Raw genomic sequence first — 21,718 nt, forward strand, 5'->3', positions numbered from 1 at the left:
CTAAAATCTACGCAAAAATATCTTTTAACTATCGGGAAGAACTTAGTACATCTTTAAACTCCATTTCAAAGAGTCTACCTACGTGTAAGGCTCAACAGTCAATCTGTTTGCAATCGATCATCTTGGCCTTCAATGATTATTTCCTTTGCTTTATCTATAGTGAAGTAAATGGGAAAGCTGTCCCTGGACCTTTCTTTGGGAGAGGAAATGGGCCTGTTTGGCTCTCGGACGTACATTGTGTAGGGCATGAACCGGACATTACAAACTGTTCCATATCCTGGTCTGGAGGAGTCAACTGTGACCACCGAAATGATGTTGGAGTGATCTGCAATTGTAAGAATACAAAATTAATTAAGCCGAGTGATTTATGCAAAAATGATTTATGTTTCTCTGTCAGCCATGCAAGAAATTATCGATATATGAAGTCTGATGTGTTTGTAGATTATAAGAATATCCTGCTCGAGGGTAACTTTTTATACACCCGTTTGAAAAACGGAATGTATTATGGGAACGCCCCTGGCGGGCGGGCGGGCGGCGTCCATAGACATTGTCCGGAGCATATCTTCTTTATGCATGGAGGGATTTTGATGAAACTTGGCACAGTTGTTCACCATCACAAGACGGAATGTCATGCGCAAGAATCAGGTCCCTAGGTCTAAGGTCAATGTCGCACTTAGAGACAAACGTCAAATTAAAGAATGACTTTGTCCGGAGCATATCTTCTTCATGCATGGAGAGATTTTGATTTAACTTGGCACAATTGTTCACCATAATGAGACGGAGTGTCATGCGCAAGAACCAGGTCCCTAGGTCTAAGGTCAAGGTCACACTTAGAGATCAAAAGATACAAGAATGAAAACTTTGTCCGGAGCATTTCTTCTACATGCATGGGGGGATTTTGATATAACTTGGCACAAATGTTCACCACCACGAGATGGGGCGTCTTGCGCAAGAACCAGGTCCCTAGGTCTATGTTAAGGTCACACGTAGAGGCCAAAGGTCAGATACAAGAATGACTTTGTCCGAAGCATTTCTTCTTCATGCATGGAGGGATTTTAATGTAACTTGGCACAATTGTACACCATCATGAGACGAAGTGTCATGCGCAGGTCCCTTCTGTAGAATTACTTCCCTTTGTTGTTACTATAAATAGCTTGTATTGTAACTTTTTCATTACTAGTCGTAGGGAAAAATCGAGACCACTTTTCTGTAGTACAACATGCATGTTACATCCAATTCTGTGGTGTATTTTGACCTATCTCTACCTGGTAAATATTTCTGTGTGGACTTACAATTTTTTTTTTTGGGGGGGGGGGGGGGCATTTTTTTTTTTTTAAAGATTAATTTCCCTTAGTTGTTACTATAAATAACTTATATTGTAACTTTTTTATAATTGACCGTAAGGAAAACCAAGACCACTTTTCTGTGGTACAACATAGATGCTACTTTCAAATTTTAGGATTTCTGTGTGGACTTACAATTTTTTGGGGGGCATTTTTTTTTTTAAAGATTAATTTCCCTTAGTTATTACTATAAATAACTTATATTGTAACTTTTTTATAATTGACCGTAGGGAAAACCAAGACCACTTTTCTGTGGTACAACATAGATGCTACTTTCAAATTTTAGGTGTATTTTAAGGTATCTCTACCTGGTAAGGAGTTTTTATGTGGATTTAGAAAAACAAAAGAATTACAATAATTACTACCACAAAATTAAAATTCCATTTGCAAATACAGGTGCTAGTGTAAAGAAATTTGCTGTGACGGGCGTATATTGTGACATTCTGGCACTCTTGTTAGGGAGTATAGAGGCTCTGCCACGTCACCAGAGAGCTGGTTATTCCTATCCGCGCCTTCAACAAATAATATAATCTTTTCCTTGGTTTTACGTAAGAAATAATTGCTGCCTTCAAGAATCTACCACATATGTGTAGTTTGTTATACGTCATTCGTAGCACCCCGGGTAAAAGATTTCCATCACGGTTCATTTATTTGTGTATATTTGGAAACCCTTTGGAAGCAGCATGGCTGTTTACATGAACATGAATCAATCCTTGCCGTGTTGGAGGTCACTATGTCTTGTAACATGATCCTAGATGAAGCTATTAAAGTATTAGATACACTACTGTTATAGCTGTAACAGTTTTAGGCGCTGATAGTAGAATATGATATGTTTTACATCAGACATTTTCTGCCATTACTAAACTTGGTTTGGATCATATCTATATCTAGTCGCTTTGTAGAAATGTATTCTATTGTTAATGCTACAACAATTCGTTGAGGAGCTATATTCAGATCTGAGGCTGTATAGCTCAAGTTTCAACAAGGGAGCTACTTAAGAACACGTGCTCAGAATACTGCTCTTGACGAGCAATATTTGATGGGAGTCATACCTAACGTGCAGTAGCAGTTGGGGATAACTTTTATTAACGCTGCTAGGTAACGTTCGAATATGACACTCTAGAAACATTCAGCAGAGCAAACGCAGCCAGAGTATCACAGTACAATCCAGAACACATACATTACTAAAAATTTTATCGTAGTATATTTTCTGACATTTTTGTTTTAAGATTTTTATTGGGTCGGCTAAAGGCTGAAAGCCTTTTGACGAGTCCTTGCTATCCAACGATTCTCTAAATGGACCAAATAACACAGTGAAGGGATGTAGTTCCATTAGATTTCTCAAACTTCAAACAGTTCACTGCATGAATGAAGTTAAGTTGTGTCAATTCCCTTTGCTATGACCAATATACGATGTAATCTGTCATATTTATGACTTGTAATTGTGCAATTCTCGAATGTAACTCATTAAGCATAAATGTGCATTTTAAGAATTGCGCAGGCTTACAAAGCTTGGGTAACATCCAGCGAAAGACAAAAGATAGTTCCAGCAGGGCTCCAGATAAGATGCGTATTAGCGTAAATTACGTATAGAAATAATGCAAATACGCATGCCTAATAATTTCTAAGCGTATAAAAACGTATATAAAATTACAGAAACGCACACAATGCTTTTTTAAAAACAAAATCTGAATCGTCTGGATGCGTTAGGTAACATAGCCGATCAGCCTTAATTCTCCCACATTGAACGTAAACACGCATCGTATGATTTCTATAAACTTTGCATGGGTTGAATTTTGCAGTCAGTAAACGGATAATTTATCGGAAGAAGAAGCTCTTACTGGTTTGTTTAGTTACTACTGATATTAAAAATGATTTTAATTCTTATTTTTCGAGAAATAAACAAATCGGCGAAACATTAAATTGTATTTTCTTGTAGTTTTTGAAATCGAAAGTAGATCGTCTATGTTTGGCGAAACGAAACAACTTTTTTATGAAAAGATTTAAATAAGAGGTAATTTAACCGTAAACTTCAATGTCAAATACTGTCAATTGCTGCTAAATGTCTTCGTATCATCACAATTTGTAAAATATATTGTTCAAACTGGAGAAAAGTGTAATCCTATCCGGATATAATATTTTGGGTAAATATCGAGCTGTGTTATGAAATTTTAAGAAAAAAACTAAAAACAAACTGAAACTGGTAGACTATACTGTCAGTACATCAATCATTAGCCGACTCAGGCCATTCAGGCCTTTGATTTTCCTTATAACACTTTTTAACTTTAAAGTAGCTCATAGTTATGATATACCCAGAAAAAAAACACAGTTAATATAGTTGAGAAATAAATAAAAATAAACACAGTGTATTCAAATCAACCAGTCTCACTAGCTCAAATAAACTTAAAAACTCTAACCTGATAAGGAACAAAATATCTACTGTAAGAATGTAACCATTCTAACATTCTTAAGCAAGGTATTTGTAAGTGTTTGAATCTCAAACAAGGTGTTTGTAAGTGTTTGAAATAATACCTGAACATGTACACGTACATTTACGTATTTACGTAATAAAGTGGTTGGTCCAGAGGGCTAAGACGCTTTTCTACGGAGGTGAAGGCCCCGGGTTCTATTCCTGGCTACTCCCATTGCGGTGTCCTTTAGCCAGGTGATCAGGTGGTCTAGTGGTAACACGCTTGTCTGTCAGTCCAGAGGTCCAGGGTTCGAATTCCCGTCCAGGTACTGAAAATATATGTACTCTTGAGTTTCTCCCACCTGTCTAAGAGGCCAGTGCTGATTCGCCCCAGGAAAGACGACTTCTTGTGTGTCAGTGCTATACACCGGACTAGTTAAAGAACCAGACTGTCTATTCGCAGAGCTAGGCTAAGTTAGCCATACAGACTGTATCTAAAAGGATTTCTTTCTCTCTGTTCTGGCTTTCTTTGTCTCACTCTGTCCCTGGTCAGATCTCTCTGTGTCTGTATTAGTAGAGGATGCATATGGCGGCCTAAGTGGATGCATTTGCGCTATGTACAGCGCCTTTGAACGTGTTTATCATAAAAAGGGCGCTATATATATATCTGGTATAACACCATGCAGGAAATTTCTATAGATAGAGAGTCTCAATGTCCAATCGATGCAGCTTGAACCAAATAAAGTGTATTACAAGCTTTGTTTTGATGATGTGTGTTTCAACTTGGTTAAAAATTCTGTTTTGTATTTTGACACACCGACGCTTATAAGGATTATGAAAACAAAATCAAAATAGCAAAGCGGTACTTCCTAGAAATCACAAAATATTTTTACCGATATTCACAGTAAATATTGAGGCTATAGTATACCAGAAGTAGATTAATACAGCATCTTGTTCACAACAACGGCCATATAACATATTAGAGGTCACTTCAGGATTTCAGATGCAACATCTCAAAACTATGCTATGATATTATTGAGGACTTTTTGTCTGTGTCTCAGCTCCATACATACTACTTATTCCACATCAAAAAGTTTGTGTTGGAATAAGATTAACTTCAAAAGTTACCATGTAACCAGCCTATACATGGTTATACAAAGTGACTGACTTAATTAAATGTGTATGATATTTTGAGAAATTCTAAATAATTTAAGTAACAATAATCTTCACTTCGAGGAGTAGTAAATTTTATAGTTCATATAACATGTAATCTAGATACAGTGAGGGATTTCTTTACAGATCCGTACCAGAAACGTTTGTCCGATGGACGATCCAAGTCTCAAGGCCGCGTGGAATTTCTTGAGTCTGGAACATGGTATTCCTATTGTGATGACGGGTGGAATACCAGTGATGCTAAAGTTATCTGTAGAGAAATTGGATACTGGTAAGAGCTTATATTTCATTTATTTCAGTATTCACTATCCTATAGATATAACGAAACAACGAAATTGTGTATATCATCACACGTGAATCCCTGAAATTAATCAAATAATATTTCAGATAGTAATCCTTTAGCTATAAAGTGTATTACAGCGTTTCAGATTATTTTATTAAAGGAATACAAACCCTGTCGTCAGCTACAATTCGACCTACGGAAACGGTAGATCTAATTACGATGTTCGACCCAGATGTGATGGTACTGAGGGTAGTTTCGAAACGTGTAGAATGAATAAATTGTTTAAAAGTGCTACCTGCTCAGCTTCCTACAGTGTCGGTGTTGAATGCCAGCCTGTGGCTGCCAGTAAGTTGTTTACTTCTTCCATTAATGTTTGATGATTATCTATATGAAAACATCTCACTGTATCTTTAAAACAATCGTTGTATTTGCAGGAAGTGAAATGTAAAATTATATAATGTATTGATGTCCGTTAATGAACGAGAAATTCTCTCGTTTTAATTGGCTAATGATCCTACCTTTTTACCGTTATATTTTCTTGTCTTTTGTTTTTCGCAAATAATACATGATATATTGAAGAAAACGTCTTTTTTTAAACACGCAGAGCAAGGACCGGAACTTGTTTATTTGTAAATCTGTGCGGCTTTCGTTCTCGTTTTCAGACACTTCTAACATTCGAGTTGTTGATGGTCCTGGACCATGGTGCGGTAGACTAGAAATTAAGTCAACTGACGTATGGGGAAGTGTGTGTTATGATTCCTGGGATACCACAAATTCACTAAGAGCATGTGAATCGATGGGCTTTAAATACTTGTAAACAGATTTGTGTAATACATGTAGTCTTTCTGTTACGCTGTCTTGTTAATTCACAACACAGTTTGCAAACTGTGGTTTTTTTTTCTCACGTATATTTAATGAATACTAATGCATTTGTTGTAGAAAACCTTAATATGGAAATCTTTTTTCACTGTACCTAGATATTACATAATTATGAATCCTAGAAACCAAGCGGTATCTATAAGGACACACTGAATAGAAACATATAAACCAGTTAGTACAAATCTGGATCTTGTTCAATTATTTACAGATTAGTAAGCTGAAATACTATAATATTAACGTTTTTAAGGAGTTCAGACGCATCAAGTTTTGAGACGGAACGCGGTCTATCGCCCATGCACATTGATTCGGTGCTTTGTAACCCATCTGATTTAAACTTTGGACTCTGCAAAGTTGACTTCAATATCAGTGACTGTGCACACCGAAATTCAAAGGCTGTGGGACTTGACTGTTCAGGTACGCTTAGATATCATTATACCTAATGTTTTGTTTAAATGTACCACACACACTTAGTTTGACTTTCCCTAACTTTTACATGGATAATTAACATGTTTCTACTTTTCTTTTTGATGAAATGTTTATTGGTTTATTTTATCTATAACTTTATACTTCAATTTTCAAATAAGTAAAAGAAATTATATGTGTTGTTTCATTGCCATTCTAGGTGGTATCAATGTGACTCTATCAAACACATACACTGGTGAGGTAATTTTCCATACTATGGAGAATGGCACATTGAAGCAGTGGTCAGTATGTTATGATGCGGTAGACAGGAATGCTGCCAAGACAATTTGCTCAATGATAGGATATCAGTAAGTTAGCACTTCTTTAAAAAGTTTATTATTCTTTTGGAGTTTTTACTAGGTTTTTATTTTTTGGAATGACATTTAAGTTATAAAACCACCAAAGATTTCTTTGGTCAACTATCTGGTATGAATAAGCCGGGTATTATTTGAATTTACTTAGCATAGTAGAACTTGCTTCAAATATTCTAATATAAGAGAACTTTAGACAATCGTATTTAATTGACATCGTACATATAAGTTCAACTTTTACAGGAATACATCTCCAAATATGTCTGCAGTATCCTCTAGCAATCCTGAATTATTCACTAATCTAACGTGTTTCGGTTGGGAGCCACATGTGCTGCAATGTCACACGCTACGCACGGGACCATCGTGCGGTCAAAAAGCCGCAGTAAATTGCTTTGGTTTGTATTATACTATTGTAAGTATGTACCGTTAGCCCTACTACAGAGTTTGATAAAAAGGCAAAATGTTCGCCTATTTCACACCTTTGCAAGGTTTAGGTAACGTTACTCCGCTTTACATTGGTTATTAACCTCATATTATTTTTATCAATACGGTTACGAAAATATGAAAAATGTATTTTAGACCATCAGAACTATGTAGATTTGCATAGCAATTTTATGAGTTTAGAAAGAAACAAAATGGACAGTTGAAATGCTTGTCCAATAGTGTGTACTACTATTTACAAATATTGCTCGTAATGGTATTTTAATAAGTGTGTTTGTTTTTGGATTATCGCCGTGGGTTTTTTTTCAGTCTTGTAACGGCGTTAACCTAACGATTATTCTTGGATTCCGTATCAAAACAAACCTGTTTTCCTCAAGTAACTGCCTACCTCCCCACATGAATCAGAGGTGGAGGGCGAATGATTTCAGAAACAATGTCTGTTATCAAATCGCCACGGAGAACATATGCCGCGCCCGGGGATAGAACGCACGACCCCGTAATACATAGATCTGCGCTCTCCCTATTGAGCTATGCGTAAGATAAATCGTATCGGTAAAATGTTCCTATTCTTCAGCAACTGATAACATACAGTATGAGATACCCGTTTCTTGAGTATGTTATTGCAATATTTTTGATGTTGCAGACTGTGTGAGAACTTTCAGTACAAACAACGGCAGCGTTTTATCACACGGTTATCCGAACTATCCCACAAATACAGACTGTCTGCTAGTGATCAAGAAAATGTCAGACACACCATTAAAGCTGGATTTTCACGACCTAGATCTTGCAGGGGACGGGGACTTTGTTGAGGTAAACCAGTTGGTGGAATGCTTTCTTAAACCAAACACATGTAGCAGTATGTATTTTATCGAACCCATTAAATAAGTTTTCGATTATTGGACACGCATAATAAGTTTGTACCATACTGAACGCATATATACAGTAATGTATCAAAAATGTCTTCGATTATTGGACATATAAATATAGTTAAAAACGAAGTTTGTGCGATGATCAAATACACTTTGTTTTTATCGTCGGACAGACTTAACATGAAAATAATTATTAGTATGTGATAAGTCATTTGTTAAAATAAACTTAAAGCTTTTTTATGGCAGTAAACATTTATACTGTGCTTGCCTATACGTGTATTAGGTGTGTACTATTTTAATAAAATCCGCAAGAGGATCCTATGGAAGAACAGAACGCAACGAAGCAAAATAATAGAAGAGACTCGGTTTGATTGAGTCTGTTCATCAGAAGTAATGAAATGTGTAGTCAAGTTGAATGGACTACTTGATCCTAACACACAGTAGTGTTTATATACATAAATATTTGTGTCATGTTGGGTCATAAACTAAGTCACTAGGTCAAGTAGTAGAAACACATTGTTAATGTTCTAGATGTCATACTAGGTCAGAATGTTTGCCTGGCCAATTTAAAACTGGGATATCTGGGATGAAAACTAGGTCGCTAGGTCATATCATAGGAAAACATGTTAATGTTCAGTATAGAGGCCACATTTGAACCTGATCTGTATGAAATATATTCAGAATGTTTTTCATTATGAAAGCAAGGACACGTTCCAGACCGGTTTATCTTGGGCAGAAGAATTAGTTTAGAGGGTCAAGCCATAGGGAAACATTGTTAGCATTGCAGAGGCCTAAATTTCGATATTACCTGTATTAACATTGTTTAGAAACTGTGTCATATGTAGTCAGAAACTAGGTCACTAAATCACCTTGCTAACACTCTATAGGCAATATTTTCTACTTGTCTGTATGAAAACTGGTCAGAATATTTACCTTGATGAAATCTATGTTAACCTTTAGTCTGCTTGTGACAAGTGATTCTTCTGGCGTGCAAGCTGATCATGGTCTGCACTGTTCGCTATCTAGTCGGTAAATTTTCAGTGAACACACCTTTAGATAATATATGGTACTGCCCAAATTGAATGATAGACGAGTCCATTTTAGAAATATAGCAGGGTAAAGGTAGTTTAGAACTGAATTATTTGGAAGTCTAAAACTAGATCACTAGGTCGAATTTTCGAAATAGTGGTTGAACATTCTAGAGGTCCTATTTTGTACTTGGTCTATATGAAACATTATCAAAATGCTTGTCTTGATGAAATTTAATTTGAAGTTTGGAACTTGGTTATCTTGTATAATATATATCTCACTATGTCAAATCTTAGAAAAACCTTGTCAAGACTCCAGAGGCCATATTTGTTCTAACTGATCTGCATGAAACTTGATGAATGTTTACTTTTACCAAATCTAGAACAAAATTGAAGCCGACTCATCTTGGAATCCGAAAACAGATTACTAGGTCAAGTCATAGAAAACCTATATAAACACCCAGGTTTCCAGAGTTTTATTCTATTTTCTTGAAACATTGTCAGTATAATTATTTTTCGTTATGAAATCCAAGTTCAGAGGCGGATCCAGGATATTTTCCAGGAGGGGTCCCGACGGACATAGGTGCGGGAGGGGGTGTCCCACTCCTGCTGGTGGGGGTACGGGGGACGTCCCTCGGAAAATTTTTGTTTCTCGGGGTCAACGGAGAGCGAATTTCGAGTGTTTTAGAGTAAGAAAACAAGATCTGACTTCCTTAAAAATGTAATTATCAATTCGAAAATAAGAAATCAAATATAATTTTACAAATTTTCCCATGATATGAAAACGCGCATAATGGGGGTACGGATGAACAAGGATGAAAAAAATCATTATTGGCCTTGACTAAGTTTAAGCCCCCAGCCAAAGGCTCACCGACTTCTAAAGGGATATAAATCATGTAATGCAATTATCGATGTGGATGCTTGCCATTTGATCTAAAAAAATCGTGTTACAAAAGTTATGGATCTTTTCCAAGGGCTTTCATGTACATGTATGTTGTAAAAGGTCTTGTAATGAATGTTTTCTGATGTACACAGTACGTTATAATATCCGCCCATGAAGTTAGACTGGAAACTGTCATCTGTGATCAAACTCTAGGTCAAAACATAGAAATGGTTTGGTAACATATTGCCTACTTTGGATGAAAATTAATTAGGAGTAGCTTTGCAATATCAAGGTCAAGTGCGAACCTCGATTATCTGGTTCATAAAACATAAAAGAAAAGCTTATCATCACACAGAGTAATACTTTCTACGTCATTTACATGAAATCTTGTCGGAATGTTTGTCTTAACATAAACATAAATGTTTGTCTTTAATTAGCAAAATCAATGGCATTTGCGAAACTGGGTCGGTCACCTAGGCATATCATCTAGGTCACTAGATCAAATAATAGAAACATAATATCTTCATAAAATATTTCTTGTCCATTTGGATTCTTACTAAACTTACCTTTCGTAGTTTGTCATAACATATATTCAAGGTCAGAAAGTCAATGTAAAGTGAGCGACTCAGTGCTATCATGATTTTCTTGTTTTAAGATTAAGAATGACATAGGAAAACAGCTAGGATATTTTACCACAAGCGCTGCAGTTCCATACTTGGTTTCCAAAGATGGCTTTTATATACGAATGAAGTCGAACAGTGCTGCTGACAATGCGAGAGGATTCAGTGTATCATGCAGCCGTAAGCTACCATTCTTTGTGCATAACTATAAATGCGAGTTATCATAATGTTATTAATGTGATTTCATATTGGCTTTGGTATTTGGCCGGGGGCTATTGTGTTGCGGTCTAATGATAAAGCCAATATGAAAGCAGTACTAATGTGAACCACAAACGAAAATATGAATATGGTTTTCATTTTGTATGTTTCGTAAATTTAAAGCTCGCCTTGTTTTATATAGTTAGAGTGCTTAGAGCTCAAAATTGACCGAGTCGTTCAGATAATTCTACAAGCAAACCGCTTTGCATGATTATAGTTTGACATTTTGCCATTTGACATTTGACATATTTGATCGAGACCCCAACCTCAAAATCGATATGGCGGCCGAAATTCAAGATGGCCGCCGCATGGCTACCAAGCTTTATGACAATTGCATAAATTTTGTTAAAAGTGTGTTAGAATATGGTAAGTAAGGTTATTGTTTGTTTCTTTATTGATTTGTATTGCAGACGTGTTCGACTATATACCCAAATAAGGTTTTTGCCGGAAATATCAATTTTTGTATTAAATATGCGCATTTATAATTGTAAAATGGGGGGAAAATTGTCATTGTTTTTTATCAACACATTGAATCTATTTTTTCCAGAAGATTAAGCAAAAAAGTATTACCAAAATTATTTTTTAGTCTAATTTGATTTATGTTTTATTGGTTTTACCTGTAATACAAACATTTTTGGCATTATTATGGATTAAAGGCGAGGCTAGGTGGGTGGGGCAAATTGACCCCCTGTAAATTCATTCAACATGTACATTACTTGTATATCATTTTAAACATAAAACGAATGAATTTGTGATTATGTGAACTACATTATATGACAATATTTCTTAAACACATCATTTAAGAAAAAAATCAATATGTAGCATACTTTACTCAAGTTACGTTACCATTTCATTAAACTTGTTTTATTATTTCAAACTATTTGAAAGATTTTAAATTTAGGCATATTTTAAATATAAATCAGTATGAATTTTGCTGCAAAACATGAACAAAACTTTTAAATAGCATAATTATATTTCTTTGTTATTGGTTTAGTTTGAGGAAAGACTATATGCAACTTATTTTACGTTACCATTTCACTACACTTATTTTACTGTATCATTATATTTATAAGATATTTCAAAAATAAGTTACTGTGCATTTAGTTATAATTAATGCTGTAGGTATGAAATATACAAGCATACTTGTCAATAATTGCTGTTTTTCTTATCTAACAACACTCTTAAATACGTTACCTTTATATCTGATTTTATTTTGAAAACATATGTAGGAAAAATACTGATTTACTGATATCAATTTATTGAGGAATGACAAAATAGTGAAACGAAATTTATATGTTGCCAGCCAATGCAAACGTTTCTAATTGTCATATAATTATGTACAAAGGGTGATCCAAAATTGCATGACCTTTCTCATAAAAAATTATTTAGAAATATACCACACTGAAAATTGTAAAGTATATACTTTCACTTTTTATCTATTGTCTGCAAATTGAAGTTTCTTGTAAGAGTAACAAGTAAAAGATGAGGTGTAGCAACCAAAAACAGGTGTAGTTCCACCGGAATTCAAACGCACAAATATATAATTTAAGTATCTGCTGGGGCACATTTGTGTAAGTAAGTTCACTGACTGGTTATGTCAATATGTAATACATCCAGAATTTCTACATTATGCACTTGTCTTCACAGAAATTATATAACGATACATAAGTGTGTACATAGCCTATTAAAACTTTAAAAAATAAGATGTCAAAAACTCTTCGAAAGCACATAACATGACAGAATTAAAATGGCACTAAGAATATTTTTCCTGTGTTTCCAAACCTTACCTATTTCTGATTTCAATAGCGCTGTCAATATACGGTATACACGCTTTAAATTTTATAAATAAATGAAATAAATTTAAGAAGAGAGATTTTTGTATATTTTTTGTTTTTGTTTTGGAGTTATGACGAAAGTCTACGTAATTCTTTGTCAAAATATTTGTCAAACACACATCGCTACATTAGTCAAGTCATGATATCAGAAATGTATGTAGTCATTTATGCATTTAATAAAACATATCATGTAAAGAATCATATAATTATTGGTCCAAATTGGAAGGACAGGAAAATCTGTATGTTAATTATATATTCTAATCGTCAAGAACACAAAGTTATGACTACTGATAATTTCAAGTGATTCCAAGAAATCTTACCAACACCTTAAACATAGTGATACGTACTGTGCTTTAAGATCAATGTCAAAGGTGAGAGCACTAATCCCAATAACCAGAATACATTGGCAAAAGCACTTTTCAAAGCTTACTACTGAATATCTTATTAGTTTAAACTGTCACCAAATTCCATCAAGCTTTCAAGAAGTAACAGAATAAATCATGATGTCCGAAATATATATTTGCTTGATAAAATATAATACAGAAGATAAATGCATTATTTTGAAACATCTAATAAAGTCTATAAGAGTAACCGAGGCCCGGATCCAGGGCCAGGCCAAGGGGGCTCGTGACGCACGCTACCCCCAAGTTTCTAACAAGTTACCTATAATACTCATCAAAGTTGCACCCGACTATTTTGGCAAAGAAGTAATATTTCTCACAATTTAGACCCAAAATATGATTCAGAGACCATCATTTAATACCAATATTTCAACATTTTCCAGGGGGAGAGCCTCTTTTACCCCCCTAAAGTGATGGGAACACCCCCAACAGTGCCGCAAAATTTAGTTCAAAAATGCATCAGAGGCCGCCATTTAATACCTGTATTTCAAATATTTCCATGGGGAGCCCCCTGAACGGGCTAAAATGAGAAGGCTACTTCCTCCTGTGTATATCAAACTTTAGACCAGAAAATGCACAAGAGGCCACAACTTCATACCTGTATATCAAAAAATCATTGGGGGAGATCCCTCTAACCCTACCCTCTCTCTACAAGGGATGAGGGCCCAAATCCCATGCCTAAACCATTTCGGCGCTATGCACCTCGCCGATGACGACTTTGTACTTAACTGGTGCCACCCCCCCCCCCCCCCCCCCCCCCCCCCCTCGCGCTCTCCTCCACCACACACACACCGCAATATTTTTGCATCCGTGACACGGTACTTTAAGACTGTTGTTTTGATAGTTGATAAAACTTGCTAAAAGAGGAAGGGTAGATCAAAGGACCAGAAAATATAACAACATTGCATGAGAATGCATTTATTACTGACATAAAATGATAATGGTTTAAGAAATTTGGTCCACATATCAACATGCCTTTTCTCTGTAAATCAGCTTTGATATTAAGTCTTAGTGAATATTATGTTTACATTGTGTTTAATATTGTCATTATATAAAGAAATGGAAAACAGTGGAACAATATTATATATACACTTAAAATTGGGATCATTTTCAATAAATTTCTCGAATTTAAAGGGTTATTGCCAATATCTTGTTGATTTTCATTGTGATACACATTTCGTAATGTAGGAATTCATAATATGTCACATTAACTAAAAAGCTAAAATGCAACCTGCTTGGTTCTTTGTATGAACGGAATTTTTTCTTTCCGTCTCTTTTTCTTCATTTGAGTGGATTATGAAAATATACCCATTCAATGAGATAGTTTTCACCGTAAAATTTAATAATTATACCATCTCGTCAATGCAAATGGGCATAAAATATAAACAAAACCAATGGATGTTCAATAAGTAAAACATCTGACGGAAAATCTTGGCAGACATTTTGAATTTGGAAAAATGTCAGTCAAGCTACATCTAGCGTTTGAGTGAAATAAGGGCTCTATATTTCATGTTTATGAACATTATTCAATAAGATTTTCAACGAAAGATGAAATGTGGGCAAAATATTTTAGATATTTTGAAAATCTAAACTTTTGGCCAAATTATGTCGGCCATCTTGAATTGTGTCGGCCATTTTGAATATAGGCTTTCAAAATCTTAAATTTTCGAAAATTAGATATAAACATTTCATTATCAAAACCCATTCTGCTTACTGCCAACATAAAATACTTTTTAATCAAGTCTTAAAAAATTGGCGGCCATCTTGGCGGTCATTTTGAATTTCAGACGCCATGTTGATTTTGACGCTGGGGTCTCGATCAAAAATTTAACGTATGGTTTCAAACAATTAACATCCAAAGTGATTTGCTTGTAGAATTATCTGAACGATTTTTTGTATTATCACTCGAACTAATAGTCATGATCACTTCTGAAGAAGAATGCCATGATAAGGCTAACTTTAATGTTAAACTTGTTTTCTACATGTGATGAAAAAAAACGTGTGTTGAACCAAACACAAGTTGTACCTCTTTCAACGAGTTAACCACTCAAATTTAAGAAATGGGATATTGCGAGACAATCCATTGAAGCAAAAAATATCGCAAACTTTATCATCGTATAACTTTGGCAAGTAGTGTAGTATTACAGCAAGTATTATATGGTAAATGTTAATTATTACCTAGTTGTGTTTTAAAAGTCAGCAAAAACACGATTAATATTATGCCACTTTTGTTGCCTACATTTACTCAGCCTTAACCTAAAGAGCTGCAAAAATTGGCATCATGTATTTAATAATCTAGATTTGCCCGGTTAGCAAAAGTGTGTGGTGCACAAGACAATAAAGTTCAATCATCGGCTTTCACAGACCTCAGTGTTTGTAGTTTTTGGTTCTCTACCACTGATTCAGTGATTCATGTTAGGACAGCATAAGTTACTTGCGGTAAACAAGTCAGTACTGTACAAAATCCAAAAACACTTGTTAAGATAATTTGTCGCCGTTTCATAACTTATACAGTTTGTATGCAGTAAAAAAAAACATAATCAAATTCATGTCAATGGAATCGTCGTTTTCAGCTCTAGTTATAACTGACGCTGTTCACATGGGATGTGCATCCAAGGGTTGGAATGTCTCAGTAAATGCGACCATCCTCCGTCACCTATACCCTGACACAGGGGTGTCACAGATCAAACTCGCTGAACAGTTCTGTACCGGAGAGGTTTTTGGTGATCTTGTTGTCTTCAGGCAAAGCTATACCAAATGTTCAACAACATCTAAGGTAAATGGTTTTTATGATTTTTTATACATTGCTGTCCTGGGAAATGGCTCATAACCTAAATAACCAAATTCGCATGAATATAATCATATCATCATATCAAGGAGCAGCTATTAGCAAAATAAAGTTAAATTATAACCGTATAACTGAAATGGTGATATAATATTAAGGTGACAAGCATACATTTGTTTAAAAATATAGAATTCGAACATCCAAAGGAGACATCTTCATAAGGCTGCTTCCTTCCACACGGTCCGCAAATACTGGTCATCATCATCAAAATTTCATCATAAAAAGGAACTGTCCATAGTCTGCCCTCTTAGCTCGTCTCATTCGTTCATCACGTCTGATTCTTGTGAAAGATATTCATATCGATTAACGGTTAAACATTTCGTAACAAATGTTCTCAAAACGAAGAAAAATGTGGTACATTTTTGTACATATTTTAAATTTCTTGACAATCGTGTAAGCTGTTGAACTTCTTTCCGTTTAATCCTCTTTGATATCACTGATGTGTTGTTTTTAATTGTAACAGATTATTTTCTGAAAATATGTACCTTTCAGTTTCTTTCAGCCTAAAGCTGAGGACTTAAAATTTCTGCCAACATCACTATTTTATCAATAGAAATATTGAAACATAAAATTGAATAAAAACAAATTCTGTTCTTCCACTGGCTTCAGCTCAATTCATTTTAAGAAATTGTCAGGGTTGATACAAATCTATTTATCAAAATATCTATCAAAATTACAAGGGTTTTGTTTCGTCACCCATTATTTCGATTATTTCTCGGACTGACAAAAATTGTGGGTTTTTCCGACCGAATGTCAGGCACTTTTGCGAAGCCTGTTGTTATATATAGCGGAATATTGAGTATAACAGATGAAGTGATACTTTATGCACCTCTGCCTATTTTGTTGTATATACTTAGTTATTTGATCCGAAAACATGATCCTGGGTAAAATATTTGGAAAACAATGGAAACAGGTCCTCTAAAACTTTTTTGTATGCTTAGATGACTATGCATCTATTATATCTTGCAAACCATGCACGTTTTACCTCTCGGAATGAGAAAATGCATGCATAATTACTACAGTGGTCAGTTATGTGAAAAGTAGGTCTAACTGTAAGTAACAAAAAAGCTTATGCTTAAGGTTGACCAAATAACCGCTTCTTGATTAGATTGCTATTTTATTATTTGTGATATTATGCTTACTAATAGAAAGAATGCTAAAACGTATATGATAATTATGTTTTTGATTGTCATATTGTCAAGTAATATTGTAAATGGCCAAAGGTAATGCATTTTACTGATTTGCCAATAAACTGAAATGAAATTATCAGTTATCATCATGTACATAAGTCACAGTCGCTCATCTTAAGCAAGGCGGTTGAAGCTGTGCTTAAGGTTACAACAGAAAGAAGGCACGAAGGAATTCAAAATCACGGTTAATGCGTTTAGAATAAATTGATCATTACCATCATGTGCTTTTGAAATTAAAATCAAACTGCATTATATGTACTTTTTCATTGTGAAGACAAGCAACGAAACATTGGTATATTACAATCAACTGGTGTATCCGGAGTCGAGAACACCTTTTCCTATTATCGTTCGTGGATACAGATGGAAGGTACGTATGAACTTGTACGTTTTGTGATGAAGTATAGAAGTATCGTTAGATAAATTCTCAACTTGTGATTGCAAATAACGGCAACTCTTGCCTCAAGTAGGTATTTATCAGGTACCAGCCAGGTATCAGTTGACAGTCAAAGGGAGATCAAGTAAAATCGAACTAAGATTCTTCTGTACATGACTGGTCTTTGCATCATTAATACAAATGTTTTTGTAAACTTACTTGAAATGGAAATAACTTTTATCAGTCAGATGAAAGAATTTTGTATCTAACCACTATTTCACAGTGCAGTTACGACATTGCACAATTGAACAAAATGTCATAATTCTACAGGTGTTATAGTACCTCACAGGTTGTAATTACTTTGAGGTTTACATCTGTGCCTAGGTCATTACGGGGGTATTTGAAATAGCGTGTGTGACCGTCGGATTGATAAATAAAAAGCAAAATGCTCACTGTATAAACTACTTACATTGGCCACAAGGAAGGAAAATCTGGCGACATGAATATTTGTTTTAATGATAACAAGTATACTTATTATAAAACAGTATTTGTTTAAATGTTAGGTTGATGTTCAGTGTGACGTATCACGAATAGAGGAGGTATCCAACAACTTTCAGCCAAACCGTACAATCATACACGAAAACCAACATGTCAGTTCGTCCTCGCACTACAAGTCTGATGTTTCGTTCTTTACTGATGGAACATTCTACCAACAAATACAGGGCAATCCTATAACATTGAAAACAGGTAAGTGCACAAGATATTATCAGACAATAACATTGATAGTATTTTCTAATACAGGTCATTAATATATTTGGTCACGGGGCCCCCATTGCCGAATGGTTAAAGTCGCTGATTAATCCGAATAATTTGCCCCTTACCGTTGGTGTGAAGAACTCTTCCTCAGCTGCTTAACGGAAGGTCATTGGTTCTATCTAGGTGCCCGCCTGTATAGGAGTGTCACATAGGGTCATTCACCGCCATCAAAAGCTGGACAGATCCGCCGTATTACCTAAATTGAGTCGGTGTGACTCTTAACGCAATAAAAAGAAAGAGTTGCTTGTGAAATATCAATTATTGAGCAATCCAAACGTATGTATTATGTTACGGCGCTTAGGCATAGCCTGTATGTTTAAGGTAGAACACGACACTTTGCGTACTTTCGAGTTTCGTCTTGAAATTTGGCATGTGTAAAGTTGACCATATTTCAAACAATGTACAGTTCATTTTATACCAATAGAGCCAAACAGTTTTTGAACACGAGACGTCAAAGTTGACCACCGAACCCCGTTTTTGAAAATGACGTCCAGGGTGTCGACTCTTTGGCTCAGTGGTTAGAGCATTGGACTAACACCCGAACCACCCAGGTTCTAATCTCGCCGCAGGCAGTTGGAATTTTTCGCCATTAAATGCTATGCTCTTTGATTTGTTACGGATAAAAGTTGTATTATCTTATAATTATAAAAAATGTATCATTAATGCAGTGTCTTTCAGCTAATTATTTGTATCATTATATACGCACCTAAACGTACATGATTTAATAATTTATCTGTTTTGGTTGACACCGTCACATTGTGATTTTCATTCTTAATGTTGGAGGAATTCTCCGATGCCCATACAAAACTAATTTTAGTCATGGACTAGAGTCTGGGCAGGGCAACTTTCACGAGCAAGCTTCCACCCAGTGGGATTCTAACCTTAGATCGTATGTGACAAATGATTCAAGGCCGGCTGCGAAAATCCCCTACAAGAAGTAAACCGATTAACATAAAAGTATCTATATGACGTATAATTGTGTTGATGTCAGGTTAAATCCAACAAAAACTAGTATGGTGAAAAATTGCCTGGTGTCTGCAATACGTAATATGATTTGATCGGGAATTTGCTGATTCTGATGCTAATGTTGTAACAAATTGTGGCTAAACACTTTGCTTTCATTACTGTAATGAGTTCAATATAAAATGCAATAAAATATGATTAAATCAAACATAACTTGTGTATAACTTAGATTTATTCAATGGCATGGGATATATTAATTACACATAATGTGCAAGATCATATATCAAATTCCACTCGTCGGACGCTATCTCCTTTTCTTGCGAAAGTCCGTTGTTCTCTCCGGGTTCCCGTTTATGATACTCTACTGTTTACTCAAAAAAGATTATCATACTGTGTCAAATCATTTAGTGTGTGTTATGGAATCTTGTTCACCATTGTTAACGGATAACAATTTACCATTACATTTCGTCTAACGGAACGAATAGAATTTGAAAGCTATGCAAAATAAATTCATTCCATAAGTTGCAACAATCACGTTATATACACTAAAGAATTTATTGCGTACCTTGGTTGAACTATTGATCGTTTGTTAACATGTAAGGCATTGATAATAATATTAAACAGGTCAATTCTGAAGTACTATTTTTATGTTAAAAGAGAAATGAAGAAGTTCAATGACAAATAGATTATTCCTGCTCATCTTGGTATTCTGGTCTTAATAAGAACAATAGCAAACTCGTAACAGAATTACCCGATTTGTTTTGGATTTACCAGAGTTAATGGACTTTAGTTTATTTCTACTTTTAATGGTAGTTAAATTTCTACATACACGGATTTTAAATTAACCTGTCCTCATGTTTTACATATGTCTTGTCATGTTAGGAGATTTTAGCACATATTTAAAATTATCTATTTTATTCATTTTATAGTCATTGTCTCCCTAAATGCGATTTTAATTGCACTTGTCATTTCTATTACTTTCCATTTGTAGGTGAAAACGTTTATGTATCTGTGAAAATGAACTCAGATGATGTCCAAGTGAAAATGCGACTACACACATGTTACACTAAACCAGATCCAAATGCTGATGCGACACTCACATATCCACTGATAGAAAACGGGTAACATAGAAGTTTCTACAGGCTCAGGGGGGACATGACCCCACCCCCTCCACCCAGTTGGAGAAGTGACCTATACCCAACTATTTTGGCAAAGGAATAATACTTTCTCCAACTTTAGACACCAAAATGCACCAGAGGCCACCACTTCATACCTATATTTCAATATATTCTCGTGGAAGAGAAAAACACCCTCTCTCGTACAAAACAATGCACCAGAGACGTCCACTTCATACCTATATTTTAAAATTTTCCAGGGGAGACCCCCTGTCCCATCTAACACTAGCTGAGGGCCCTTCCATGCCTACTCCCATTTGGCGCTATATGCCTCGCCGGCGACTTTTTTCTTCTAAACTGGTGCCCCCCCCCCCCCTCCCGACGCCGAGCCTGTTCTATGTCTATTTGGAAATTTATACATCAAATCTCAATCACTAATTTCAAACTGTTCAATTAATTAATCATGTCAGATTTATAATGTGAAGTGTTAGTTTTATAAAAAAAAAAACTGATACATTCAAATGGTAAGAATTCTAAGAAAGACATATAAAAACAAATAAAAGTTATCTTTTTGTAATCTCATTAGATGTGCGTTACGTTTAGGCCAATTTAAAAAATTGAATATGTATTTATAGTTAAGTTATTTTTACCTTTACTTTCAGTTGCGTGGTTGATCCGGATACACATATCCTCTCCCAAGGGACGCACGAGACTCGGTTTGTGTTCAACGCCTTTGAGTTTCCGAAAAGTCATAACAGCGTGTATATATTCTGTAACTCCACGTTCTGCAAGACTACAGATACAAGCGATAGATGTACTCAGATATGCCATGGTTCACCTGCACTTGTTGGGCGTTCTTTCGGGACCTGGGACTACTATGTCGGCAGCTTTAAACGACTGTTGAACATGTACAGCGACAAGCAGGAATATATCAAACTATATAAACTTTCTTAAACTGATGATATGTCGAACTGAAGCTTTAGATGTAGCATTAAATGACATACACTATTTCGAGACAAATTTGTCTATATTGTTCCTGTGTAATGACTGTTAGGCTGAAGGGACTAACCTCAAAATTATAGTCTGAATATCAAAACTTTTGAAAATGTATAATTAACACTGTAGAGTATTCAAATTATATAGCAAAATTATTATTCAAATTGATAGTTTATAATTACAATAAGAATAAAGTTATAAACTCCAGCAACATATACATAAAA

The 21,718-nt window shown here is 35.1% G+C and overlaps 2 protein-coding genes across 2 annotated transcripts; both read left to right on the plus strand.

Moving 5' to 3' along the window:
- The first annotated feature begins 72 nt into the window (after positions 1-72).
- Positions 73-19,361, plus strand: LOC128550991 (deleted in malignant brain tumors 1 protein-like). Its single transcript, XM_053531223.1, has 13 exons — positions 73-333; positions 5,053-5,197; positions 5,370-5,554; positions 5,872-6,022; positions 6,336-6,502; positions 6,711-6,858; positions 7,105-7,256; positions 7,946-8,112; positions 10,738-10,882; positions 15,770-15,972; positions 17,506-17,598; positions 18,168-18,351; positions 19,204-19,361. Exons 3-13 carry the CDS (start codon positions 5,479-5,481, stop codon positions 19,359-19,361), a joined length of 1,644 nt encoding a protein of 547 aa, XP_053387198.1. The 5' UTR covers positions 73-333; positions 5,053-5,197; positions 5,370-5,478.
- On the plus strand, positions 18,167-21,506 carry LOC128551193 (CUB and zona pellucida-like domain-containing protein 1). Its single transcript, XM_053531794.1, has 3 exons — positions 18,167-18,351; positions 20,375-20,504; positions 21,161-21,506. The coding sequence occupies exons 2-3, from the start codon at positions 20,401-20,403 to the stop codon at positions 21,450-21,452; spliced, it is 396 nt and encodes a 131-aa protein (XP_053387769.1). The 5' UTR covers positions 18,167-18,351; positions 20,375-20,400; the 3' UTR covers positions 21,453-21,506.
- Positions 21,507-21,718: the final 212 nt, after the last annotated feature.

Source organism: Mercenaria mercenaria, chromosome 19, assembly GCF_021730395.1.
Source record: "Mercenaria mercenaria strain notata chromosome 19, MADL_Memer_1, whole genome shotgun sequence".
Taxonomy (NCBI): domain Eukaryota; kingdom Metazoa; phylum Mollusca; class Bivalvia; order Venerida; family Veneridae; genus Mercenaria; species Mercenaria mercenaria.